General features: G+C 39.8%; 1 protein-coding gene and 1 pseudogene across 4 annotated transcripts in view; one reads left to right on the top strand and one right to left on the bottom strand.

Moving 5' to 3' along the window:
- Positions 1-27,697, top strand: part of CCDC191 (coiled-coil domain containing 191) — a 99,075-nt gene extending 71,378 nt beyond the window's left edge. The window contains exons 14-18 of one of the 4 annotated variants that reach the window (XR_006795547.3): positions 8,020-8,163; positions 11,564-11,716; positions 12,248-12,393; positions 13,355-13,488; positions 26,362-26,490. Coding sequence is in view for 3 of the 4 variants with exons in the window: in XM_045902894.3 (XP_045758850.1) it covers positions 8,020-8,163; positions 11,564-11,716; positions 12,248-12,393; positions 26,362-26,506 (588 nt within the window). In the remaining variant the exon portion in view is untranslated. Of the gene's footprint in view, positions 1-8,019; positions 8,164-11,563; positions 11,717-12,247; positions 12,394-13,354; positions 13,489-26,361 lie in introns of all 4 variants that reach the window. The other 3 variants (XM_045902894.3, XM_045902895.3, XM_064591714.1) reach the window with 3 other exon arrangements.
- On the bottom strand, positions 4,038-4,552 carry LOC123863394 (tubulin-specific chaperone A-like; annotated as a pseudogene).
- Positions 27,698-27,855: the final 158 nt, after the last annotated feature.

The following is a 27,855-nucleotide window of genomic DNA, read 5'->3' as shown; positions in this document are numbered from 1 at the left end:
AAAGATTCCACATATAAGTGATACCACCTAGTACTTGTTTTTCTCTGGCTTATTTTACTTGGCATAATGAGCATGATGTCCTTAGGGTTCATCTGTGTTGTCAAAAATGGCAGGATTTCCTTTTTTTGAGGCTAAATAATCTTCCATTGTATATATATATACCATATTTTTAAATTCATTTATCCATTGATGGAAACTTAAGTTGTTTCCATATCTTGGCTACTGTGAATAATGTTGCAATAAACATGGGAGTACAAATATCTCTTTAGATAGTGATTTTGTTTCCTATGGACACATACTCAGAACTGGGATTGTTGGATAATATGGTAGGTCCATTTTTAATTTCTTGAGGAACCTCCATACTGTTTTCCATAGGGGATGCACCAGTTTACATTCCCAACAGCAGTGCACAAGGGTTCCCTTTTCTCCACATTCTTGCCAGCATTTATTTGTCTTTTTGATAATAGCCATTCTAACAGTTGTCAAGTGATAGATACCTCATTGCATTTCCCTGATGATTAGTGATATTGAGTAGCTTTTCATGTACCTGTTGACCATTTGTATGTCTTCTTTGGAAAAACATCTATTCAGGTTCTTTACCCATTTTTTAAATGGGTTATTTGGGGTTCTTTTGCTATTGAGTTGTATAGGTTCCTTGTATATTTTAGCTATTAACCCTTTATCAGATACGTGGTTTGCAAATATTTTGTTCCATTCCATAGATAACCTTTTCTTTTTGTTGATGGTTTCCTTTGCTGTGCAGAAGCTTTTTAGTTTGATGTAATCCCACTTGTTTATTTTTGTTTTGTTGCCTTTGTTTTAAGGTGTTCAATCCAAAAACTCATCTCCAAGTCCAGAGTCAAGGAGCTTACCTACTATGTTTTCTTCTAAAAGTTTTAGTTTCAGGTCTTACATTCAAGTCTTTAATCCATTTTTAGTTGCTTTTTATGGATGGTGTAAGATAAAGGTCCAGTTTTATTGTTTTTGCAGGAGGCTACCCAGTTTTCCCAGCACCATTTATTGAAGAGACTTTCCCCCTTTGTATATTATTGGCTCCTTTGTTGAAAATTAATTGACCATATATGCATGGGTTTATTTCTGGGCTCTCTATCCTATTCCATTGATCTATGTGTCTTTTTTTTAATGCCAGTACTATACTGTTTTGCTTACTGTAGCTTTGTGATATAGTTTGAAATCAAGAAATATGATGCCTCCAGCTTTGTTCTTCTTTCTCAAAACTGCTTTGGCTATTCAGGATTTTCATGGTCCCATACGAATTTTAGGATTGCTTTTTTTTATTTCTGTGAAAAATACCATTGGAATTTTGATAGGGGCTGCAATGAATCTGTAAATTGCTTTGGGTAGTATGGCCATTTTAACAATATTAATTCTTCCAATCCATGAGCACAGTGAATCTTTCCATTTATTTATTGTTCTGTGAAAAGATTCACAACAGGTGTGTTTTGGTTTTGAAAAGGAAAGAAAACTTTATTATTGTTAATATAGAAACCTAATAGGAACAGAAGAGGAAAGAAATCTACACATAGATGAAGGTAATAGTAGGCAAGAAATGAGAATAAGGCAAAGTTACATCAAATTGGGTACTTAACAACATCCAACCTCATTAGCTGGGGAAGCCCCGTGGAAACAGCTAGGCTGGAGTCCCAATTGAGAGGTGTGGGCAGAGCATCCTCCCCTCGGGTGAGACTTCCAACTGACAATATTTACAGGGCACATAACAGGGTTTGAAGTTAAACATTTGTTTGTCTACGTGCAATTTGGAGCAAGCTGCATTTCTATGTTATCATGTTTTTATGTTTTCAAGGAGCCTGGGCTATGTGTGTCTGCCTCCCTGCCTGGATTCCATTCTAGGGAGCCAATGCAGCCTGGAGCAGGAGGGGATGTGAGACAAGATTTATAGATCTTGGCATCCAGAACAGAAGGGCCAGTTCTGACCTGGAGGCCAGATAATATATTTCAACAGCTGGGCTCCCAAAGTTATTCACACATCACAAGTCTCACAAACAACATTCCTTAGCCTGCCTACGTATGTGCAGGTCTAGGTGGCTGGTTATGCAGTACAAACCACAGAAAAAAAATCTATCCATATAGAACATTTGTGTCTTCTTCAATTTTTTCACCAATATTTTATAGTTTCCAATGTACAGATATTTTACTTCCTTGATTAAATTTTATTCCTAAGTAGTTTTCTCTTTAATGCTATTGTAAATGGGATTATTTTCTTAATTTCTCTTTCTAATAACTCATTATTATGTATAGACGTGCAATTGATTTTGTATACTGCAATTGTACTAAATTCATTTATTCTAACAGTTTCTAGTGGAGTCTTTAGGGTTTTTGATATATATCACGTCATCTGCAGAGAGAGACAATTTTACTTCTTCCTTTCTAATTTGGATGTCTTTATTTCTTTTTCTTGCCTAATTGCTCTTACACTTCCAACACTATTTTGAATAAAATTCGTGGGCATCCTTGTCTTGTTCATAATATGAGAGGAAAATCTTTTCAATGTTGGGTGTGATGTTAGTTGTGAGCTTCGCAAGTATGGTCTTTATTATGTTGAGATACATTCCTTCTATACCCAATTTGTGGAGAGGTTTTATCATGAAAGGATGTTGAATTGTGTCAGATACTTTTTCTGCATCTATTGAGATGACCATAGGATTTTTATCCTTCATTTTGTAACATGGGAGTATTACAGTGAGTGATTTGTGGATGTTGAACCATCCCTGCATCCCTGGAAAAATCCCACTTGATCATAGTGTATGATCCTTTTAATGTACTGTTTGATTTGCTGATATTTTGTTGAGATTTTTTGCATTTATGTTCATCAGGGATACTGGCCTATAATTTTCTTGTGTCCTTGTCTGGCTTTGGCATCAGGGTAATATTGGCCTTGTAAAATGATTTAGGAAGTGTTCCCTTCTCTTATATTTTTTGGAAGAGTTTAAGAACTGGTATTAATTGAAATATTTGGTAGAATTTACCAGTGAAGCCATCTGGTCTTGAACTTTTCTTTGTTGGAAGGATTTTGATTACTTATTCCATCTCTTTACTAGTAATCGGTCTGTTCAGATTTTCTAATTCTTCATGATTCAGTCTTAGTAAAAGTTGTATGTTTTTAAGAATTTATCCATTTGTAGGTTATTTAAGTTGTTGGTATATAATTGTTCATAGTAGTTTGTTATGATCCTTACTATTCCTGTGTTTTCTCTTTCATTTCTGATTTTATTTAAGTCTCTTTTTTTCTTAGTCTAGCCACAGGTTTGTCTATTTTATCTTTTAAAAAAGACAGGTCTTAGTTTTTTTTTTAATCTTTTCTATTGTTCTTCTAGTCTCTATTTCATTTATTTCTGCACTGATCTTTATTTCATTCCTTCTACTAACTTTGGGCATAGTTTCTTCTTCTGGTTTGTTGAGATGTATAGTTAGGCTGTTTGAGATCTTTCATTTTTTCTAATGTAAGGGTTTACTGCTATAAACTTCCCTCTTAAAACTGCTTTTGCTGCATCTCGTAAGTTTTGGTATATTTTGTTTCCATTTTCCTTTGCCTGGATGTTTTTTGATTTCCCCTTTTGATTTCTTCTTTGACTCATTGATTGTTTGTAAGCATGTTGTTTAATCTCCATGTATTTGTGTGTTTTCCAGTTTTCCTCTTGTAATTGATTTTTAATTTCATAACACCATGGTTGAAAAAGATGCTTGATATGATATCCGTTTTTTTCAATTTATTAAGATTTGTTTTGTAGCATATAACATATGATCCATCCTGGAGAATGTTTTATGTACACTTGAGAAAAATGCATATTCTGTCGTTGTTGAATGAAATGTTCTGTATATGTCTGTTAGGTCCATCTGGTCTAACATATAATTTAAGTCCAATGTTTCCATAGTGATTTTCTGTCAGTGTGATCTATCCATTGTTTAAAGTGGGTTATTTAGGTTTCCTACTATTATTGTATTGCTGTCTAGATTGCCCCTCAGAATGTTAGTATTAGCTTTATGTATTGAGGTGATTCAAAATTGGGTGCATAATTTTTTTTATTAGATGAACTCATTTGATAAATTAGGCAAAGAAAAATATATGCAACTGAGTAAAAAGAAGCACATTCTCATACTATTTGAACACAGAGCAGTGGTCAAAAATAATGAATTGTGGAATGGATCCCAAGATTTAATGCAAAAAACACCCTGTACAGAAAACTTCAGGCTTCTAACTTCACTGAATCCAGTACTAAACATGCTTCCTTATATTCCTCAGCTTCTTGCAAGTCTTCCTCTCTCTACTAACTGCAAAAGATCAGTATATGTGGCTTCCAACCTGTGCTGGCAATCTGGGATCATTATGCAGGACTCTTGCAGGATCTCTGCCTGCTTTTTAATTGGATAATTTTCACCATCTTCAGCTTTCATTTTTTTCAATCTTTTCTTCTTATTGTTTTGCTTCTTTTTCATGCATAATTTTTTCTTTAACCAATCGCTTCACCATGCCGGTTTTGATCTTAATCTACCTCATTTGAAGCTTGACCATGATCCATTGAGCACCACAGGAAGGAGAGATGGAGAGCCAAGGGAACCATGGAGGAAGACCGGTATATAAATATTTATAACTGTTATATCCTCTTGATGAATTGACCCTTTTGTCGTGATATAATGACCTTTTTTTTAATCTCGTTACAGTTTTTGGCTTAATGTCTATTTTGTCTGATGTAAGGCTAGCTACTCCTGCTGTCTTTTGGCTTCCATTTGCATGGAATATCTTTTTTCCATCTCTTCACTTTCAGTCTCTGTGTGTCTTTAAAGTTGAAATGAGCCGCTCACAGGCAGCAGGTTGGGTCCTGATTTTTTTAATCCATTCAGCCACTGTATGGCTTTTCACTGAAGAATGTAGTCTGTGTACATTTAAAATAATTAATAGGCATGGACTTATTATTGCCATTTTGCTGTTTTCTAGCTCTTTTGTAGTTCTTATATTCCTTTCTTCCTCTCTTGCTTTCTTTGTGATTTAATAATTCTCTATAGAATTATGCTTTGATTACTTTCTCTTAATCTTTTTTTGCTTATTTACTATAGGTTTATGCTTTGTGGTTACCATGAGGCTTACATAAGGCATCTTGTAGTTTTAACAGTCTCTTTTAAGCTGATAACTTCAAATGTATACAAAACCTCTACATTTTTATACTTCTGCTCCCACACTTTGTGTATGATGTCACAATTTACATCTTTTTTTTTTAAGATTTATTTATTTATTTTAGAGAGCATGAGTGGGAGGGGCAGAGGGAAAGAGAGAGAATCTGAAGCAGACTCTGCTAATGTGGAGCCCAACGTGGGACTTGATCTCACAACCCTGAGATCATGACCTGAGCCAAAACCAAGAGTCAGATGCTCAACTGACTGCAGCACCCAGGTGCCCCACAATTTACATCTTTTATAGTGTGTACCCATTAACAAATTATTATTATAGTTGTTTTAATTAATACTTTTGTCTTTTAACCTTTATACTAGAGTTATAAGAGATTCACCTACCACCATCACCATATTAGAGTATTCTCAATTAAACTATTTATATATATACCTTTACCAGTGAATTTTATAGTTTCATGTTTTTATGTTACAAACTAGTGTCCTTCACTTCAACTTGAAGCCCTTTTTTAAAAAAAGATTTATTTATTTATTAGAGAGAGTGCATGAGTGGGGAGTGGGACAGAAAGAGAGGAGGTGGGGAAGCAGACTCCCAATGAGCAGGGAGCCCATTGCGGGGCTGGATCTCAGGACTCTGAGATCATTACCTGAGGCAAAACCAAGAGTCGGACACCAAGAGTCGACAAAACCAAGAGTCAGCAAAACCAAGAGTCGGACACCTAACTGACTGAGCCACCCAGGTGCCCCTTGAATTAGTCCTTTTAAGGGTTGGGTATGACATAAGGCTGGTCTAGTGGTAATGAATTCATTTAGCTTTGGTTTGTCTGGAAAATCCTTTTCTCTCTCCTTCAATTGTGAAGGACATCTTTGCTGGGTAGAGTATTCTTGTTTGGCAGGTTTTTTCTTCTAGCACTTTGAATATATCATCCCACTCCCTCTGGCCTGCAAGGTTTCTGCTGAAAAACTTGTTGATTGTCCTATGGGAATGCCCTTATATGTAACAAGTTGCTTTTCTCTTGCTGCTTTTATGATTCTCTCCTTGTCTTTAACTTTTGACAGTTTAATTGTCTTGGTGTGTGCCTCTTTATATTCATTTTGTTTGGTATTTTCTGGGCTTCCTCAATATGGATGTCTGTTTCTTTCCCCAAGTGAGGGAAGTTTTCAGCCAGTATTTCTTTGAGTAAGCTTTCTGCCCCTTCCTTTCCTCTGGAACCCCTGTAATGCATGTATTTGTACCCTTGATGGTGTCCCATCAGTCCCTTATGCTATCTTCATTCTTTTTTCTTTTTCCCCTAATTGGATGAATTCTCTGCTCTGTCTTTAAGTTGGCTGATCCTTTCTTCTGCCTGATATAGTCTGCTGTTGAACCCCTTTACTGAATTTTTCAGTTCAGTTACTGTATTCTTCAGCTATATAATTTATGTTTGGGGTTGGGTTTTTTTTTGTTTTTTTTTTTGTTTTTTTGGTATGTCTTTGGTGAAATTCTTTTTGTTCATGCATTGCTCTCCTGAACTCAGTGAACATCTTTATGATCACGGTTTTGAACTGTCTATTGGGTAAATCATTTATTTCATTAAGATTGGTTTCTGGAGATTCCTCTTGTTCCTTTGTTTAGAAGATATTCCCCTTTCTCTATTTTTCTTGACTCTTCCTGTTGGTTTCTGCACATTAGATAAAGCAGCCACCTCTCCTAGTCGTTACAGAGTGGTCTCATGTGGGAGATAAACATTGTCAGTCAGCCTCGCCCAGGTTCTTGGTTGTCTCTCAAACCTTTGTGATCATCCAATCTGCTGTCCTTGTTCTTAGCTCCCAGTAGTTGAGCTGTACCAACACCTGCCAGTGTTCCAAAGGGGAGAATCTCAGTCAGCACCTAGATGCAAGCTGATTAAAAACTGTACCCTCAGGCAGCAGCTGGGAATGTAGGTAACTAAGCCCCTTCCAGGGAGAAACTATGAGATGTGTTTTGCCTGCTCCCTCTGCACTGAGCCCAGTATATAGCCACAAGGGAAGAGGGGTGCTCCTACATCCATTTAAAAATTGCTTCTTTGTTATAGTCCTGTAGGACTTGTGAATGTAAGCTCCATTGGCTTTCAGAGCCAGGCAAACCAGGGTCCCATCCCTCAAGTGGTAATCATAAATGTTGGGTGACCAGATTGTGTCCAAGCTCCTTCCAGAGAGATGCTTGTGGTTTGGTTTTATCATTGGAATGAGCTAGAGGGAGAAGGCAGGGGAAGGGTCCATTGCGCACTTCCTTTGGAGAGGACCACAGCCAACCCCTAAATGTGTGCTAAATAAGAAGCTGGACCCTCAGGCATTAGCTTATAAAGTATACAGTCAAACCACTTTCAGAGAGTGGGAGATGGGCATGTTTGTCTGCTCCCTTAGGGATGAGCCCTAGGGGGATAGCCATAGGGAGTGCGCGCACTTCCATTAAGAACCATTTCTTTGTTTTCTATCGTTTTATGTATCTCATGGACACAAGCCCCAGTGGCTTTCAGAGCCATTCATTTTAGCCATTCATTTAGGTTGTTTTAAAAGAGGAGGTGTTGGTGTGCAGTCCAAACCCTTCATTCCTCAGAGAGAAGCTCCAAATTGGGAATTCCCTCCCTGTTGTGTGGTGCTGTGCTAGGGATGGGGTTTATGTCAAGAGTGTGTTTCAGCCTTTCCTACCCACTTTGATGTGGGTATTTCCCTGATAGGGAAGAGTCACTCAGCTAGTTTCTAGATTTCTTTCAGAGGGAGATGCTCCATTTGTAGCTATACATTGAATGCATCCAAGGGAGGAGGGAAATCCAGGACCTCCTATGTCACTATCTTGGTCCCTCCTCAGCATTTTTACTTTTTAATTTTTCCCAGAAAGAACTAGAGAAGCAGAAGAGAATTAAGAGGAACCAGCAGCTGGAAGCAGTAGCCAAAGAACATTATGAAAGGGTATTGCTAAGAAAAAAAGGCCTGGAGCCTTGGAAGAGATTGAGAATGCAAAGCAAGCAAAACATCCAGGTACAGTGTCACATACTTCCTCCCAAAATTACAGAATGGACTTTTTTTTTTTTTATTTATTTGACAGAGAGAAGGACAGCAAGAAAGGGAAACACAAGCAGGGGGAGTGTGAGAGGGAGAAGCAGGTTCCCCGCCGAGCAGGGAGCCCAATGTGAGGTTCGATCCCAGGACCCTGGGATCATGACCTGAGCCGAAGGCAGACGCTTAATGACTGAGCCACTCAGGCGCCCCAAAATGGACTTTTCAAGTGGCATAAACATCCAATTAAGATTTGAAGGTTGTTTGGTGATTTAAAAGCCAAAAATATAAGCTAATTGAGTGTATATGTATTTCTTTGTTTTGGGTAAGAGTTCAGATTTGGTCTTCAAGATGGAGAAAGATTTCTATAACTGGATAGGTTGGGAACAAAATGAGTAGATTTTTTATTAAAAGACTTTCAAAGTAAGATGAATAGAGGCCTCTCTCAATTTTAGCCATGTTTGTCATAAAGGAAATAATTACCATAAAGTATTAGGTTTCTGTTTCAATAAAGCTGCATAACAAACAGCCCTCAAAAATCAGCAGCTTCCAATTTAGGCATTTATTTCTTAAACATCTATGGGCCAGCTGTGGATTACATTCAGGTCTCTCCACAGCCTCTTTCTGAATTCAGCAGTTAATTCGGTCCATGCTTTTCACCTGGCAAATGTCTGTTGTGCAACAACTAAACCCAGTGACATAAACCCATACGATACTTCTGCCTGTATCAGGTCCATTGACATTTCATTGGCCAAAGCAAATCATAGAGCCAAACTCAAGGTCATTAAGGGGAGGAAAAGGTTCCATCTACTTCACTGGGAGGCATTATGAAATCACATACAAAGAGTAGGGATATATAATCCTATTATAGGGAACAATAACCTACTCTGCCACACAGAGATATATAAAATCAAATAACATGAAACTTCAAACTTACCCAGTACATAGGGCAGGGCATTCTAAACTAAATGATCAGAAGCTCAAAATAGATGAAATGTTATTTTTAGAATTCTGTATAAAAATAAGCACAGTAATCTATTCTAGGTATGACAACTCTTACTTACACATTTGGCCAGGTTAATATTGAAAAGTAAAACTAGCATTTTGGGTTATGAAAACCAAATAGCATAAGAGTCCCACTAAATTGAGTAATGCTGCAGATTATACCTCTGGAAACATGACGTAGGCTCCCTGCCTATTCGTTCTTCATTCTTTGTTCTCTTCTTGTTTTTCATACTTTCTTTTTACCGTCCCAAAATGCCCTTCCCATTGTTTTTTCTCTGTCCCTGATTTTTTGTCCTCAGCCTCCTTACCAACGGTTCTGGAATTACTGAGTATTCCAAACCAACTGAGGAAGCCCATTTGTGGTGATCAAGCCTGAGGGCAAGAGGATCCATCTGTACCCCAGGCCATTGCTATTTTGCTGTGGCTTTTTCCTCGTAATGAAAGGGGAGGGCTGACTCTCTAGTCTTCTGAGTGAAGAAGAGCATCCTGTTGCTCTCAGCTCCCTCCTTGAATCACTCCGCTCTCTGCTTTCATGTCACACGTACTGATGCTGACCCTCCCGCCTCCCTCTGACAAGGATTCTTGTGGTTACATTTAGGGCTCTTGCATATCATGCAGGATAATCTCCCCATTTTATGATCCTTCACTTAATCATATTTGCAAAATCCCTTTTACCACCTAAGGTAACATTTACAGGTTCCAGGGATCAGGACGTGGCCATCCCTTGGGGCCACTATAAAGTCTATCACAACAAGATAATAGAATTTTAGAACATTAGCAGTCCTCACCACCTTCTTTCCATTTGTAATAAGGGCACTGAGCCTTAGAGAGGAGAGCTGACTTGCTTAAAGTCACACAGCATATTGGTTACAAAGCTAAAGTGTAGCGAGCACCTGTGAACATAGCCCAGGAACGCGGCCCAGTTCTGGCACACCGTTAAACTATGTAAGAATCAGAGGGTTTATGTAGATGGCAACCACCAGTTGAAAGTTAAAAAATAAAAAGAAGTAAAAGGAAAAGTTCTGGAGGACAGTAAAAGGAAGGGGTAGCTTCTTTACCCATCTGAGTTGGCTTCCAGGAAGGGATAGAAAAAAATTAAGAAAGGTCCAGTTAAACAGTCCCTGCCTTGTTTGTAACATTTTTTTTTTTTTAAAGATTTTATTTATTTATTTGAGAGAGAGAAAATGAGAGACAGAGAGCATGAGAAGGAGGAAGGTCAGAGGGAGAAGCAGACTCCCTGCTGAGCAGGGAGCCCGATGCGGGACTCGATCCTGGGACTCCAGGATCATGACCTGAGCCGAAGGCAGTCGCTTAACCAACTGAGCCACCCAGGCGCCCTTTTTTTTTTTTTTTTTAAAGATTTTATTGTTTGTAACATTTTTTCAGAAGAGTTATTTAGCATTTTCCCTTAAACTCATGTGTACTATAGGATATTTAATCCAAAAACCATTTTCAGAACTTCCGTGAGACCTTCTGATAATCTTTTTCTTCCTGGTTCTCTGTTTTCCCAGAGGACAAAGAGCAAGGAGCTTAGGAGACTCCCCTTGCCTTTTGGCTCCCAGGCTGGGATGAGTCAGGCCAGACAGCAGTCTCAGGTGCCACAGTGGCCTCCTGGATGGTCATTTGGGCCAATAAATTGGACTGTTAAGAGATTCACTTGGATCATTCCCATTCATGGTGCTGGCTGGCTAGGCAAGGCTTAGAAAAATGTGTGATTGCCTGGACAGGATTGAGAGAGAAGGGTTTTTCCCTCCTGCCTCTTAAAAAAATAGAACAGTTATCTTTTAAAACTCATAAACTCTGAGTTACATGTTTATTTTGATAGAATGATGCTCTGTCTGAACCTTTTAAGTTGGTAAGACATTTAATTATTCATCATGTTGTTTTCCTATCAAATGGTTTTGTGGTTTATTGATAATGTCTAAATTTCAATGCTGGTGACAGCTCATACTATAAAACTAATTGAAAGTATTGGCATTTCCCCAATTAGACGGTGGTTAAGTACATAATAGAGAGGTTTATTATGGAGTTGCTGTCCAAGCTCCAGGAGAACAAACTGAGAATATCATCAGCTACGCACTTCAAAACTTGACGCAAGTGAAATGATGGCTTTGGAGGTTTATTCCATTTTCCTAATAACCAGCCAGTCGCTGTGGTCTTTGGGGAGTCAGCGCTGAAAGGCTGTGCATCTAAAACCCCCATAAGATAGGGTCAGTAGTCAGAGCTCTTAAGACATAGTCTGAATGCCCTTAAGATTTTTCCCTCTGTAACTGCCTACATGTAGTTTATAGCATCATTTGCCAAGGTGATGTGTATTTCCTTAAATGATTAAACATGTAAGGAATAATTTCCTTTTCTTATTTAAAAAATTGTCCAGGTGGCCGAAGAACATCACTCTTTGGCTCTACAGAGAAAATGCCTGCAGTCCTGGTTCCAGTATAGTCAGGAAATCCTGGCTAGGAACACAGCCCGGGCTGATCAACTCTATTGCCAAATATTGCTTAGGAGAGTTATCCGGAGCTGGCTACAGGTAAGGCCACAGAGAAGGAAGCTTTAAATACATGTCTCTGCTCAATCCTATGTAAGAAAATGAGATGCAATCCAGATGTCCATAACCATTGTTTTTTCAAGAACAATATAGAATAGTCAATCCAGTTCCTTGCTTTGAAATGAATATGAAAATGTCAAATTAATTCTTTCTTAGTATAAAACATTTTTCACATAGAGTGTCCATAAACTGTTTATAAACTGTAATTTATCATTACATCAGCTTTTGTTTTTATACTCATTTCTTGTTTCTTGTCCCATAATTGCTCAAGTAATTTTGCTAGAAACCTACCCCTCAGGCTTAGAACTGTTTCCACTCCTCTGGCTCCATTGTTTTTTTTTAATACATTGCAGAGGATATTATCTTGGCTGCCATGTTATCTTTTTCTCTTTATGCCCCCAGTGTCCTTTGTTCTTTTGTATTTGTTACAGTTCTCTTTTGTACTGTTTATTTGCTCTAATTCTTTGTCTATGATATTATTTGTCTCACTTCTATTCCTGTCCTCATCCCCAGTACCTGACTGATTTGGAGGAAGAAGTACAAAAACTGTGGGTGCATTTTCTTCAGAAGAAGATATTCAGGGCCTGGTTTAACATGGTCAGGGAGGCCAAGATCGATTCCCAGAACAAGCGTGAGATTGCAGTGGAACATCATGACAGGTGTGTTTCTGATCTCTGAGAAAACTCACTCAGACTTCACAACTCTTCCGCAGTATATTCTATGCCCGGAATACGGCTGAAAGATGAGGTAGGGGCTGGGAGAGCTGGGTACTCAAAGATATACCAGACAGCGGGGAGAGTCCCAGCTCACCCACTAGCTATGTGGAAACCCCTGGCACTCTAAGGTCCCCATCTTAAAAGGGGGAGGAGGAGGATGCCTGCCCTTCCTGCCTCACAGGGGCTGTCCAGAGGGTAAAATGATGAGAAATACATGAATCACACCTGAGCAAAGTGTACTGTCTACTTTACTAGTCATACAGGTTTATCTTTGAAGTTCAATTGTGTTTTTTTGTTTTGTTTTGTTTTGTTTTATTTTATTTATTTGTTTTTTATTCTTATGTTAATCCCCATACATTACATCATTAGTTTTAGATGAAGTGTTCCATGATTCATTGTTTGTGCATAACACCCAGTGCTCCATGCAGAATGTGCCCTCCTCAATACCCACCACCAGGCTAACCCATCCTCCCACCCCCCTCCCCTCCAGAACCCTGTTTGTTTTTCAGAGTCCATCGTCTCTCATGGTTCGTCTACCCCTCCGATTTCCCCCGCTTCATTCTTCCCCTCCCGCTACCTTCTTCTTCTTCTTTTTTTTTTTTCTTAACATATATTGCATTATTTGTTTCAGAGGTACAGATCTGAGATTCAACAATCTTGCACAATTCACAGCGCTTACCAGAGCACATACCCTCCCCAGTGTCTATCACCCAGTCACCCCATCCCTCCCATCCCACCCCCCACTCCAGCAACCCTCAGTTTGTTTCCTACAATTAAGAATTCCTCATATCAGTGAGATCATACGATACATATCTTTCTCTGTTTGACTTATTTCGAAGTTCAATTGTTTTTAACATTTGTTGTGAAATATAACACAAATATAGAAAATACTTAAATCATACAGATACAGCTTAATGAATTACTGTCAAGTGGACACCCATGTCACCACCACTGAGGTCAAGAAATAGGACACTGCTGGCCCCTAGAAATCCCCACTGGCTCCTTCCCAATTACAAGCCCTGACCTTCCCTCCTAAAGGTAAACTGTTCTCTTGACTTTTATAATGAGCATGTCCTTGGATTGCTTTTCACTTTGACCTAAGGATGCAGCCTTCAAGGCTCTAATTTTGTGTTGCCTGGTTTGGAACCGTATGTAAGCGGAATCATGGTGTATGTCATACTAATATTTGTAATACAGTGATGTCTTATTTAATCCAGTGTCCTTGGGGAATAAGCTATTCTATATATGTTTTTTTTCTCGGATTTCTAATTTTAAATATTTTGGATAGAGATGTCCTAAATTTCATTACATACTTCCCCTTGCGAGTAAACAAACGATCTCTGTTTCAATGATCAGCGGTCATTGCTTATGAGTACGACGTGGTGGGCATACGCCTCCAAGCTCAGAGGCAGGAAGAGTGTAGTTTAGGTGGAGGAGGGACCCCTTTCTCACTACACCCAGATTGATTTTTGGTTGCTTTGTTTTCATTTGTGTGTATGTGCTTGTGCTAATGTCTGGTGTTATGAAAGCGTTCCTCCTCTCTGACCGCTGAGGTGCCACCGCCGCCAGCAAACCCCGCTCACCCTTGCTTGCTTTACACGTTACCGAAATCTGCGGGCTGGGAAAACGATAAGCAAGTTGATTCTGATTTGATCTAGAAGACAATAAGCAATGAGTGAGGGTACTCAGAGGACTTGCCTTTGAATAAATGCTTCACTTTGAAGGTTGAAGTTTGAGACTCAGGCTCTGTGTGACCCTGGACAGATAACCTTTCGGAGCCTCCCCATTCCTCTTTTGGAAAATGAGGATAACAACAGAACCAATCTTAGGGCGTTGTTGAGAAGACTAAACAGGGTAACACCATACCTCACTCGACACATGCTCAGCCCCCAAATAAGAGCTACGTTTTGTGTACTGTCACTGTTCAAGTGTTGTTATTAAACATCCCATCTGCCCACCTCTATTTTCTTTCTGTTTCTCAGCGGCCGTGTACAGACTGAGAGACTCCCTGCGGCGGCTGCCCGATGCGGCACAGGACAGCTAGACAGGGCTTTCGCACACGCCAGAGAGGAGGGGGCCGGGTCAGGAATTCCACTGTCGGCAGGCACACTGAAGCTACAAGCAGGTCGATTGCCCGAAGTACACCAAGAACAAATGGTGGGGCCTGGGCTCGGAGTCAGGCTTTCTGACTCCAAACCGTTCTCTCCCTGCTGTAGCCCATCTCCTTCCCCAGTTTTCTAACTCAGTCCCATCTGTAAACTGTAAGATACAGTAGTAAGAGGGTAGTCCTATTCAGGGTTTGAAGTCAGTAATGAAGTATGGGAATCCATGCATTCAACAAGAAATAAATTCTCAGCCAGTGTCTAGTTGATATAAAAACATCACCAAGGGGCGCCTGGGTGGCTCACTCAGTTGGGTGTCTACCTTCCGTTCAGGTCATGACCCCAGGGTCCTAGGATCGAGCTGAGCCCTGCATCAGACTCCCTGCTTAGCAGGGAGTCTGCTTCTCCCTCCCCCAGCTCATGCACTCTCTCTCTCTTTCTGTCTCTCACACTCACTCTCTCAATAAATAAAATCTTTAAAAAAAAAAAAAAAAAAGCATCGCCAAGACTTCATAGCTTCCATTTTTGCTCCGTTCTCCATGGCCAGCCACACTGGCCGAGTGTCCCTCAGACCTCATGGCTTCTTTGGAGCGTTCACACAACCTGGATCAGTGTGCCTCCCTGACCACCCCGTCTCCATATCCCTGTCTATCCACTGTCCTGCCCTGTTTTCTTCATAGCACTGTAGACTCTCTGAAATTACACATTTTATTGTTTACACATTTATTGTCTGTCCCTCCCAGCAGTAGACGCACCACGTCTTGCTCACTACTGTGTTCACGGGGGGTGACAATGCCCAGGACAGGTGCACAGTAGATACTGTGATACTTGGTACATAAATGAATGGATGCATTTTCTTGCAGGAGCGACACTATTATTTAGTCACGGGTCTTTTAAAAGGAACTTTAACATTTAAAAATTGATATTCAAGTTCTTACTCAATGTTGTATGAATGAAAGATTATGTAGAAAAGCTGGTGAAAGGGAAGGAAGGAAGGAGAGACATTTATTAGTGTGAGGCCTCATCTTAAAATTGCAGTAACACTGAGAAAGATGATCCTAATAAGAACAGGAGATGTAATCTTACATATTTTTATCACTTCTCAATATATTAATTTATAAATTTATATTACAATTCTATAAATCTGCAGTTTTATACTTGGTGGGACGAGATGTCAGCCAGATAAGTGTCTCATTATCAGTACTTCCTGTGTAGTTCTGCAGTTAGAGCTCAGCTTTATGCGTGTCCAGCTCCTCTCGCATGAACCAGTACTCACATTTGTTGTTTTTTTTAATACTATAGATACTATTCTATTTCTTTTACATATGTGATGGCCCTGGATAAATGACATCTCCATGAGTGAGCGGTTATTATTGTTATCCTCATTGTTTTATTTTAATTCCAGTATAATTCATATACGGTGTTAGTTTCAGGTGTACAATATAGTAAGTCAACAATTCTTTACACTACTCAGTGCTCGTAACAGTAAGTGCACTTTTTTAATGAAAATTAAAGGGGTTTATTAGAGAAATCTCAGAGCCTTTAATATATTAAATGTGCACTGTGAGTCTCTAAGGGAATAAGTGTGTAATTTTTGCTAAACTTTTTTATTTTTTAAATTCAATTTAGTTAACATATAGTATATTATTAGTTTCAGGGGTAGAGTTCAGTGATTTATCAATTGCATATAATACCCAGTGCTCATTACATCAAGTACCTTTCTTAATGCCCCTCACCCAGTTACCGCATTCCCCAACCCACCTCCTCTCTAGCCACTGTTTCCTATAGTTAAGAGTCTCTTATGGATTGCCTCCCTCTCTATTTTTATCTTATTTTTCCTTCCTTTCCCCTATGTTCATCTGTTTTGCTTCTTAAACAGTAAGTGTACTCTTAATCCCCTTCACTTAGATAACCCATCCCCATCCCCCTCTCCCCTCTGGCAACCACCAGTTTGTTCTTTGTATTTAAGAGTCTGGGTTTTTGTTGTTGATTTGCCTCTTTTTTATATCTTAAATTCCACATATAAGTGAAATCATATGATATTTGTCTTTCTCTGACTTACTTAACATTATACCCTCTAGGTCCATCCATATTGTTGCAAATGGTAAGATTTCATTCTTTTTATGGCTGGATACTATTCCATTGTGTGTGTGTGTGTATATATATATATATAGCACATCTTCTCGGTCTGTTCTGTTGTGTTGCTTCCATATGTGGCTATTGTAAATAATGCTGCAATAAACAGAGGTGCTTATATTTTTTTCAAATTAGTGTTTTATATTCTTCGAGTAAACACCCAATGGAAACTGGATCATAGGGTAGTTCCATTTTTAATTTTCTGAGGAACCTCCATCCTTTTCCACAGCAGTTGCATCAGTTTGCATTCCCACCAGCAGTGCACAAGGGTTCCTTTTTCTCCACATCCTTGCCAACACTTGTTATTTCTTAGGGTTTTGATTTGCATTTCCCTGATGATGAGTGATGTTGGGCATCTTTTCATGCGCTGGTTGGCCATCTGTATGTCTTCTCCAGAGAAATATGTCTTCATGTCTTCTGCCCATTTTTTAATTGGATTGTATTTTGTGTTGAGTTGTGTAAGTTCTTTATATATTTTGGAGACTAACCCCTCATTAGATATATCATTTGCAAACATCTTCTCCATTTTGTAGGCTTTTTGTTTTGTTGATTGTTTCCTTTGCAGAAGCTTTTTATTTTGATGCAGTCCCAATAGTTTATTTTTGCTTTTGTTTCCCTTGCCTTAGGAGACCTATCTAGAAAAATGTTGCTACGGCTGATGTCCAAGAAATTACAGCCTATACTCTCTTTTAGGATTTTCATGGTTGTAGTTCTCACATTTAGGTCTTTAAATATGTTAAGTTTTTCTGAATGGTGTAGTAAGAAAGTGGTCCAGTTTCTTTTCTTTTGCATATAGCTGTCCGGTTTACCCAACACATTTGTTGAACAGACTGTCCTTTTCCCATTGCATATTCTTACCTCCTTTGTTGAAGATTAATTGCCCATGTAATCATGGGTTTATTTCTGAGCTCTCTATTCTAGTACATTGATCAGTGTGTCTATTTTTGTGCCAGTGCCATACTGTTTTGATTACCACAGCTTTGTAATATATCTTGAAATCTGGGATTGTGATACCTCCAGTTTTGTTCTTTTTCAAGACTGGTTTTGCTATTTGGAGTTTTTTGTGGTTCCATACCAATCTTAGGATTATTTGTTCTAGTTCTGTGAAAAATGCTGTTGGTATTTTGATAGAGATTGCATTAAATCTGTAGATTAACTGAGTTGTATGGACATTTTAACAATATCTGTTCTCCCAATCTATGAGCTTGGGATATCTTTCCATTTGTTTGCATCATCTTCCATTTCTTTCATCAATGTTTTATAATTTTCAGAGTACAAGTCTTTCATCTCCTTAAGTTATTCCTAGGTATTTTATTATTTTTGGTGCACTTGTAAATGGAACTGTTTTTTTAATTTCTCTTTCTGCTAATTCATTACTGGTGTATAGAAATGCAATGGACTTCTGTATATTGAATTTGTATCCTGTGACCTTATGAATTCATTTATTACTTCTACTAATTTTTTGGTGGAGTCTTTAGGGCTTTCTATAAATAGTATCATGCCATTTGCAAATAGTGAAAGTTTTACCTTCCTCCTTACCAATTTGGATGATTTTTATTTCTTTTTCTTGTCTGATTGCTGTGGCTAGGACTTCCAGTATTATGTTGAATAAAAAAGGTGAGAGTGGGGCACCCTAGTCTTGTTCCTGATGGGGGGAAGCTCTCCATCTTTCACCACCGAGTATGATGTTAGCTGTGGGTTTTTCATGTATGGCCTTTTGTTCTTTCTCTCTCTTTCCTTCCTTCCTTTCCTTCGTATCTGGCCTTTATTATATTGAGGTATGTTCCCTCTAAACTTACTTTGTGGAGAGTTTTTATCACGAATGGATGTTGTACATTGTCAAATGCTTTTTCTGCATCTACTGAAATGATCATGTAGTTTTTAATCCTTTCTCTTGTTGATATATCACATTGATTGATTTGTGAATATTGAACCACCCCTGCATCCCAGGAATAAATTGCAGTTGATTGTGGTGAATGATTTTTTTTTTTAAAGATTTTATTTATTTATTTGGGACAGAGAGAATGAGAGAGAGAGAGCACATGAGACGGGGGAGGGTCAGAGGGAGAAGCAGGCTCCCTGCCGAGCAGGGAGCCCGATGCAGGACTCGATCCAGGGACTCCAGGATCATGACCTGAGCCGAAGGCAGTCGCTTAACCAACTGAGCCACCCAGGCGCCCTGTGGTGAATGATTTTTTTAATGTATTGTTGGATTAGGTTTACTAGTATTTTGTTGAAGATTTTTGTGTCTGTGTCCATTAGAGATATTGGCCTGTAGGTCTCATTCTTGTAGTGTCTTTTTTTTTTTTTAAGTTGGCTCCATGCCCAGCTTGAAGGCCAGTGTGGGGTTTGAACTCACAACCCTGAGATCAAGAGTCAGATGCTTAACCAATTGAGCCCCCGGGCACCCCTTTCTTGTAGTGTTTATCTGGTTTTGATATTGGGGTAATACTGGCCTCACATAGAATGAATTTGGAAGCTTTCCTTTCTCTACTACTTTTTAAGATTTTATTTATTTGTCAGAGAGAGAGAGAGCACAGCAGGGGGAGCGGCAGACAGGGAGAAGCAGGCTCCCCGTTGAGCAAGAGCCCGATGCAGGACTTGATCCCAGGACCCCAGGATCATGACCCGAGCCGAAGGCAGGTGCTTAACCAACTGAGCCACCCAGGCGTCCCCTCCTACTACTTTTTGGAATAGATTGAGAAGAATAGGTCTTATCTCCTCTTTAAATGTTTGGTCAGGGCGCCTGGGTGGCTCAGATGGTTGGTCATCTGCCTTTGGATCAGGTCATGATCCCAGGGTCCTGTGGTCGAGGCCCATGTTAGGCTCCCTGCTTGGCGGGAGCCTGCTTCTCCCCCACCCTCTGCTTCTCCCCCTGCTCATGCTCTCTGTGTCTCGAATGAATAAATAAAAAAATTAATTAAATGTTTGGTCAAACTCACTTGTGAAGCCATCTGGGCCTGGACTTCTGTTTGTTGGGAGTTTTGTGGTTACTGATCCAATTTGATTGTTGGTAACTGGTCTGTTCGAATTTTCTATTTCTTCCTGATTCAGTTTTGGGAGGTTATATGTTTCTAGGAATTTATCCATTTCTTCTAGGTTGTCTAATTTGTTGGCATAGAGCTTTTCATAATATTCTCTAACAATCCTTTGTATTTCTGTGGTGTTGGTTATTATTTCTCCTCTTTCATTTTTTTTTTTTTAAGTTTTTTGTTTTTTTATTCGAGAGAGATAGCATTAGCAGGGGAAGGGGCAGAGGGAAAAGCAGACTCCCCACTGAGCAGGGAGCCAGATGCGGGGCTTGATCCCAGGACCCAGGGATCATGACATGAGCCAAAGGCAGGCGCTTAACTGAGCCACCCAGGCACCCCCTCTTTCATTTCTGAGTCCTCTTTTTTTTGTTGATGAGTCTGGCTAAAGGTTTAGCAATTTTGTTGATCTTTTCAAAGAACCAGCTCCTGGTTTCATTGATCTGTGCTATTGTGGTCTTTTTTGTTTTTTGTTTTTAGCTTCAATTTCATTTATTTCTGTTGTTGTCTTATTTCCTTCCTTCTATTGGTTTTGGGTTTTGTTTTTTCTTTTTCTAGCTCCTTTAGGTGTAAGGTTAGTTTTGAGGTTTTTCTTCTTGAGGTAGGCCTCTGTTGCCATAAACTTCCCTCTTGGAACAGCTCTGGCCATATCCCAAAGATTTTGGACCATTTTATTTTCATTTTCATTTGCCTCCATGTATTTTTTGACTTCTGTTTGAATTCTTGGCTGACCTATTCATTGTTTAGTAGCATGTTATTCAACCTCCATGTATTTGTGTTATTTCCAGATTTTTTCTTGTGAATGATTTCTAGTTTCATGGTATTATGGTCAGAAAAGATGCATGGTATGACTTTGATCTTTTTGGATTTGTTGAGATTTGGTTTGTGTCCTAACATCTGATCTGTTCTGAAAATGTTCCATGTGCACTTGAAAAGAATGTGTATTCTGCTATTTTAGGATGGAATGTTCTGAATATATCTGTTAGATCCATCTGGTCCAATGTGTCATTCCAATCTATTGTTTCCTTGTTGATTTTCTGTTTGGATGATCTATCCATTGATATAAATGGGATGTTAGAGTGTCCTACTATTATTGCTGTTACTATTGATTACTTCCTTTATGTTTATTGGCTGCTTTATGTATTTGGGTGCTCTCATGTTGGGTGCATAGTCATTTACAATTGTTATATCTTCTTGTTAGACTGTTCCCTTTATGATTATGTAGTGTTCTCCTTTGTCTTTTACACCAAAACACATGGTAATTAAAATGGCAAAAAGGTAGTGATAGAGAGTTTTAAGAGCAGCAAGAGAAAACAGTTACATACAAAGGAAACCCCATAAGGCTATCAGCTGATTTTTCAGCAACATTGCAGACCAGAAGGGAGTGACATGATATATTCAATGTGCTGAAAGAAAAAAATCTGCAACCACAAATATTCTATCCAGCAAGGTTATCTTTCAGAATAGGAGACAGTTTCCCAGACAAACAAAAATTAAAGAAATTCATCACCACTAAACTAGCCTTACAAAAATGTTAAAGGGGACTCTTTGAGTGGAAAGGAAAGACCATAATCAGGAGTAAGAAAAGTAGAAAGCATAAAAGCAATAAAATTAAGTATATCTATAAAAATTGGTCAAGAGACTCACAAAATAAAAAAATGTAAAGTATGATACCATATACCTAAAACATGGTGGTTGGGGGAAGCAGGGAGTAAAAATGTAGTGCCTTTATAATGGGTTCAAACTTAAACAGCCATCAACTTAATATAGACCGCTATATGCAGAAGATGTTATATGTAAACCTAATGGTAACCACAAATCAAAAACCTATAATAGATAGATAGGCAAAAAATAAAGAGAAAGGAATCCAAGTATATCACTAAAGAAAGCCAGCAAACCATGAGAGAAGAGCAAGAGAAGAAAGGAGCAAAGAACTGCAAAACAACCATGAAACAATGGCAATAGGCACATACCTATCAATAATTACTTTGAATGTAATGGACTACATGCTCCAATCAAAAGACATAGGATGATAGAATGGAAAACAAAGCAAGACCCATCTATATGCTGCCTACAAGAGACTCATTTCAGACCGAAAGACACCTAAAGATTGAAAGTAAGGGGATGGAGAAACATTTATCATGCAAAAGGAAGTGGAAAGAAAACCAGGGTAGAAATACTTATGTCAGACAAAATACATTTTTTTTTTAAAGATTTTATTTATTTATTTGACAGAGAGACAGCAAGAGAGGGAACACAAGCAGGGGGAGTGGTAGAGGGAGAAGCAGGCTTCCCGCTGAGCAGGGAGCCCGATGCAGGGCTCCATCCCAGGACCCTGGGATCATGACCTAAGCCGAAGGCAGACGCTTAACCAACTGAGCCACCTAGGCACCCCACAAAATACATTTTAAAACAAAGACTATAACAAGCGACAAAGAAGTACTTCTTATATTTCCAATATTGCCTCGGTACTTTATTTCTGAAGCATTTTGGAGTCACAGGTCCATTCACAGTAATAAGTCACACACCAAGACCCCCAAAAATGCACCTGTGCACATCCCATACAGTGTTACATAAAATGTCAAGGAGTTTGTGGACCACAGGTTAAGAACTCTTATGTTGTGACTTAAATCACATTTATTACATAATACATCCATAGCTCATCTACCAAATCATATTTGCCAAGCATAAAAAATACCCAATAACATGGTGTCTGGCTCTTATAATTCAGTAGAAATGTAACAGATTAGATACATACTTACACACATACCTAATTAAGTACCAAACCAGTGACTGTGACCATGTGCTGTAGGAGTTCAGAGGAAGAAAAGATAAATGCAGGCAATGATGGTCTAGGAAAATTTCATCCAGCGGGGGCAAAGCATTTCCATCAGGGGAGAAAAGTAGGAGATGAAATGTAGAAGTCAAAAGTGGGAGGGTAGCCAGGAGAAAGATGTGAACAGAGGTAAGAGTGGGAGACGGGCAAGGACTGAGTGGGCAGATAACCGAGGACAGGTGGCTCTAAGTGGAGGCCTGGATGGACGAAGGAAGAAAGCAAATGAAGCAGCTGCACTCCTTGTAGCCTTTTAGTTTTTAACTTCCAGCAACAAAAATCAACATTATCAGAAACAGCAAACCACCATCAGCCATAGAGTTAATGGGGACTGTGATGCATTCCAGGGTTTCATGAGAAGGTCAAGAAGCTAGAATAGACCCCACATATGCCTCGAGTTGTGAAAATATAAACTTAGCCACTCTGCATTTCTGTTTCAGCAACATAACTCTGCTTATAATTCCTTACACACACCATGCTATTCTTGCCTGTTTTGCCTTTACTCAAGACATGCCCTCTTCTAGGAAAGCCTTTTGTCTGACAAAAATTCAGTTCAGATAATCTCTTTCAAAAACTTATGATGTCCCTTACCACCAGACTGGGGAGGTACCCAGTGCGTATCTCCACCATGACAGCTCCTCACTGCATTGAAGTGATCTGTTCACCAGGGTAACTCCCTCTGTGGGCAGAGACTATCTGGCTTACCTTCACATCCCCAGTGTGCAGGTAGTTGTTATCCTAAAAGGCCATTGCATGTCTCCCCTCTGACAGCAGATAATCCTCGCTTCAACTTGTGATCCTCCCGAACTGTGATTCCAGAACCTGGACATTAGGGTAATCTTTTCTCAACTAAAATTCAAGGGTGGTGGTGTTCATTGTTGGAGGTGATGTTACCAGTGGGCGTTTTAAACAATATACACAAGCACACCTCAGAGGTATTGTGGGCTCAGTTCCAGACCACTGCAGTAAAGCAATTATCATAATTAGTGAGTCAAGTGAATTTTTACTTCCCAGTACTCATAAAAGTTATGTTCATACTATACTATTAAATGTACATTAGAATTGTTTTAAAAAACAATGTACTTACCTTAATTTTTTATTGCTAAAAAGGCTAACCATCATCTGAGCTTTCAGGGAGTCATAATCTTTTTGCTGGTAGAAGGTCTTGCCTCGATGTTACTGACTGCTGACTGATTAGGATGGTGGTTGCTGAAGGTTGAGGTGGCTACAGCAATTTCTTTAAAAAGACAACAATAAAGTTGACTGCACCAATTGACTCTTCCTTTCACAAACAATTTCTCTGTAGCATATGATACTGTTTGGTAGCATTTTACCCACAGTAGAACTTCTAAAATTGGAGTCAATCCTCTCATCCCCTGTTGCTGCTTTATCAACTAAGTTTATGTAATATTCTAAATCCTTTGTTGTCATTTCAACAATCTTCACCAGGAGTAGATCCCATCTCGAGAAACCACTTTCTTTGCTCGGCCATAAGAAGCAACCATTCGTCCATTAAAGTTGTATCATGAGATTGCAGCAGTTCAGTCCCATCTTCAGGCTCCACTTCTAATTCTAGTTCGCTTGCTGTTTCCCCTACATCTGCACTTACTTCCTCCATTCCAGTCTGGAACCCCTCAACCCATGAGGGCTGGAATTGACTTCTACACTCCTGTGAATGTTGGTATTTTGACCTCTTCTCGTGAATCATGAATGTTCTTAATGACATCTAGAATGGTGAATCCTTTCCAGAAGGTTTTCAATTTACTTTGCCCAGATGCATCAGAAGAATCACTATATAGAGAGGTATAGCCCTAAGAAATGTATTTCTTAAATGATAAAGACTTGAAAGTCAAAATGACTCCTTGATCCATGGGCTGCGGAATAGATGTTGTGCTAGCAGGCATGAAAACAGTCTCCTTGTCCATCTCCATCAGAGCTCCTGGGTGACCAAGTGCATAGTCAGTGAGCAGTCCTATTTTGCAAGGAATCTTTTTTTTTTTTCTGAGCAATAGGTCTCAACAGTGAGCTTAAGATAGTAAATCATGTTATAAACAAATGTGCTGTCATCCGGGCTTTATTGTCCCATTTATAGAGCACAGGCAGAGTGGATTTAGCAGAATTCTTTTTTTTTTTTAAGATTTTATTTATTTATTTGAGACAGAGAGAATGAGAGACAGAGAGCATGAGAGGGAGGAGGGTCAGAGGGAGAAGCAGACTCCCTGCCGAGCAGGGAGCCCGATGCGGGACTCGATCCCGGGACTCCAGGATCATGACCTGAGCCGAAGGCAGTCGGATTTAGCAGAATTCTTAAGGGCCGTAGGATTGGCAGAATGGTCAGGGAGCACTGGCTTCAACTTCAAGTCACCAGCTGCCTTAGCCCCTAACAAGAGAGTCAGACTGTCCTTTGAAGCTTTGAAGCCAGGCACTGACTTCTAAGAAAGTCTTAGATGGCATCATCTTCCACAATAAGACTGTTTCATCTACAGTGAAAACCTGTTGTTCAGTGCAGCCACCATCATGAATTATCTTGGCTGGATCTTCTGGAGAACCTGCTGCTTCCCCTTCACTTTTATGTTACGGAAATGGTTATTTCCTTAAACCTCATGAACCACCTCTGCTAGCTTCCAACTTTTCTGCAGCTGCTTCATCTCTCAGCCTTCCTAGAATTGAAGAGAGTTAGGGCCTTGCTCTGGATTAGGCTTTGGCTGAAGAGAATGTCATCGCTGGTTTGATCTTCTTCCCAGACTATTCAGACTTTCTCCATATCGGCAATAAGGCTGTTTTGCTTTCTTAGTATTTGTGTGTTCACTGGACTAGCACTTTTAATTTCCTTCAGGAACTTTTCCTTTGCATTCACAGTTTGGCTTTTTGGCAAAAGATGCCCAGCTTTTGGCCTGTCTTAGCTTTTGACATGCCTTCCTCACTAAGCTTAATCATTCCTAGCTTTTGATTTAAAGTGAGAGACATGTGACTCTTCCTTTCACTTGAACACACGGAAGCCAGTGCAGGGTTATTAACTCACCTAATTTCAGTATCATTGTGTCTCAGTGAATACAGAGGCCTGAGGAGAGGGAGAGAGATGGAATGGCTAGTCAAGCAGTCAGAACACACACATTTATCAGTTAAGTTTGCTGTCTCCTATGGGCGTGGTTCGTCACTGATCCCAGATCACCATAACAAATACCATGATAATGAGCATGTTTGAAATATTGTGAGAATTACCAAAATGCAACGTGGAAACACGAAGTAAGCAGACACTATTGGGAAAAGTGGTGCTGACAGACTCGCTCAGCGCAGGGTTGCTGCACACCTTCAGTTTATAAAACAGGCAGTATCTGCGAAGTGCACTACAATGAGGTCGGTCTGGACGTCCAAGTACCTGGGCCTCAGTGCCTGTAACTGTGGTGCTCCATTTGCTTCTCCAACATCTTTGCCTTGAGGGCTTTGGCTGCTGGAGCCTTTGGTCCACTGGTCCTGTCTTGAGCACAAGACACAGGCTGTGATCAGATCACCTGGGGGTGTCTCATGGCCTGCGTGTGCAGAGGCCCCTGGGTGCTCTGCCCAAATGTCACCTCACGGAGGGTTTCCCTGATCGCCTGATGGAAAATAAAAATGACCTATCAGTTCCTCCATCCTGTTTCGCCGCTGTTATTTTCTTCATTAGCATTTCTCACTGTCCCATTTCCAATTTTGATCTCCATATCTTTTAACACTGTATTCAAAGAGTTCTTCTTCTACAGTTTTTAATGTACTTCAGATGGAAAGTCAACTTTTCCATCGTGTTTAACTTTTCCTCCTTTTCTGTTTAAAGGAGGACTCTCTGGATCACATTTGAGACATGGAAGAAGTCTGTAAAATTTATGAAAGAGGAAAAAATAAAAGAAGAAAGGCGAGAGCAACTCCGCCGGAAGGTGGCTGAAATTCTCCCAGACTTCCAGCCATTCGCGCTGCGCTGAGCCCCGGGCCCGGGTGCGGTGGCGGACATCGGCGCTGAGAGAGTGGGTGCCGTGTGCGGGCCGGGCATCCGCACACTCACGCAGACACCTGCTCTGTGGCCCGCCGGGCACTTCTTGGATCAAAGGGTCTCTCTGGGGAATTTTTACTTCCTTCTTTGATTTCTGTTGGATTGCTAATTAGTTCACTAAAGCATTTATCACAGCAGGATCATTCAAAGAATAGTGTAAAGCTCAACTATTCAAATGCATCCTATATATTTTAGCATCAGAAACTTTAAAGAGGCAAGTGTTTGCTTGCCTGAGTCTCTGAAAGAAAATGTGTCCCTATAATTTAACATGAGTTGTTGACAAATGTAACGTAATAGAAATTAAAGGCAGTGAGTACGCAGAAAAGGAGTCACAGGTGGTCCGTGACCTAGCACCATAGCGTTGGCAAGAGGCCCTCTGCCAGACGCCCTCCTTTGTGCCCACCCTGCTGGGAAGCCGCATCCCAAATGGGACCCAGTGCAGCTGCTGCAAAGGGCAGCGACTGTCTCACTGAGGGGCAACTATGGCACCAAAGATCCTTCTCTTCAGTGCATGCTGACAGGCATGAAGGGAATTCCAGAAGCTAATGACTCTCTCAGGGGCAGTCCAGCAATTCGTTAAAACATCTGTGCATGCTTCCAACTGCAGCTTCTAAATAATACACTCCGTCTCTCTTCTAGTCCTCCGCTCGGTTTGATCCACATATCGAGATGAATTCAAAGAACGATTTCATCTTCAAGGTGCAGATGACTATAGAGACTGACAAATGCTCTTCTGTGAATTGTCTGAATTACCTGCTAGAAAAAACATTTTCATTATAAAGTACATGTTCGTTATAACAAATCTAAGTAATAGACAAGTACATCGGTAGAACAAGAAAGCCCCTTGCAGCCGAGGTAACTGCTAGTAGTTGCTAGGTTGAAAATTCGAGTTGGTAAGATAAAGTTGAATATGTGTTCAATAAATTGTTCTTGTCCTTACTTCCTAGAAGGGATATCCAGCTCCACCACCTGCACAATGACTTACATCCTTTTTCTGTGGAACATGTGTGAGGATTTACTCAGAAATGACAAAACACCCTAAATTGAACTTTATTCCTTCTACAGTGTCCCTGTCCCCACGTCTTTTCCTTTAATATGATTATACAGTTGTCATCTAAAAACTTTTTAAGACTAATCCACTTAGTCTTAAATCCCATAAAGCTTAAGTTTCCTCTCTTAAGCTTTCCTTTATTTTTACTTCACCTCAAGCATCAATTAGCCATTGAGTCATTGGCAGCCCATATTCTGACTGGGCCAGTGAGGACTTTTTACCTACTTATG

The sequence above is a fragment of the Mirounga angustirostris genome, unplaced genomic scaffold (assembly GCF_029215605.1).
Source record: "Mirounga angustirostris isolate CCGP_5_RB_7025 unplaced genomic scaffold, mMirAng1.0.hap1 SCAF_1, whole genome shotgun sequence".
Taxonomy (NCBI): Eukaryota; Metazoa; Chordata; class Mammalia; order Carnivora; family Phocidae; genus Mirounga; species Mirounga angustirostris.
Note: the sequence above shows the minus strand (reverse complement) of the source record. Positions and strands in the feature narration are given on the sequence as shown.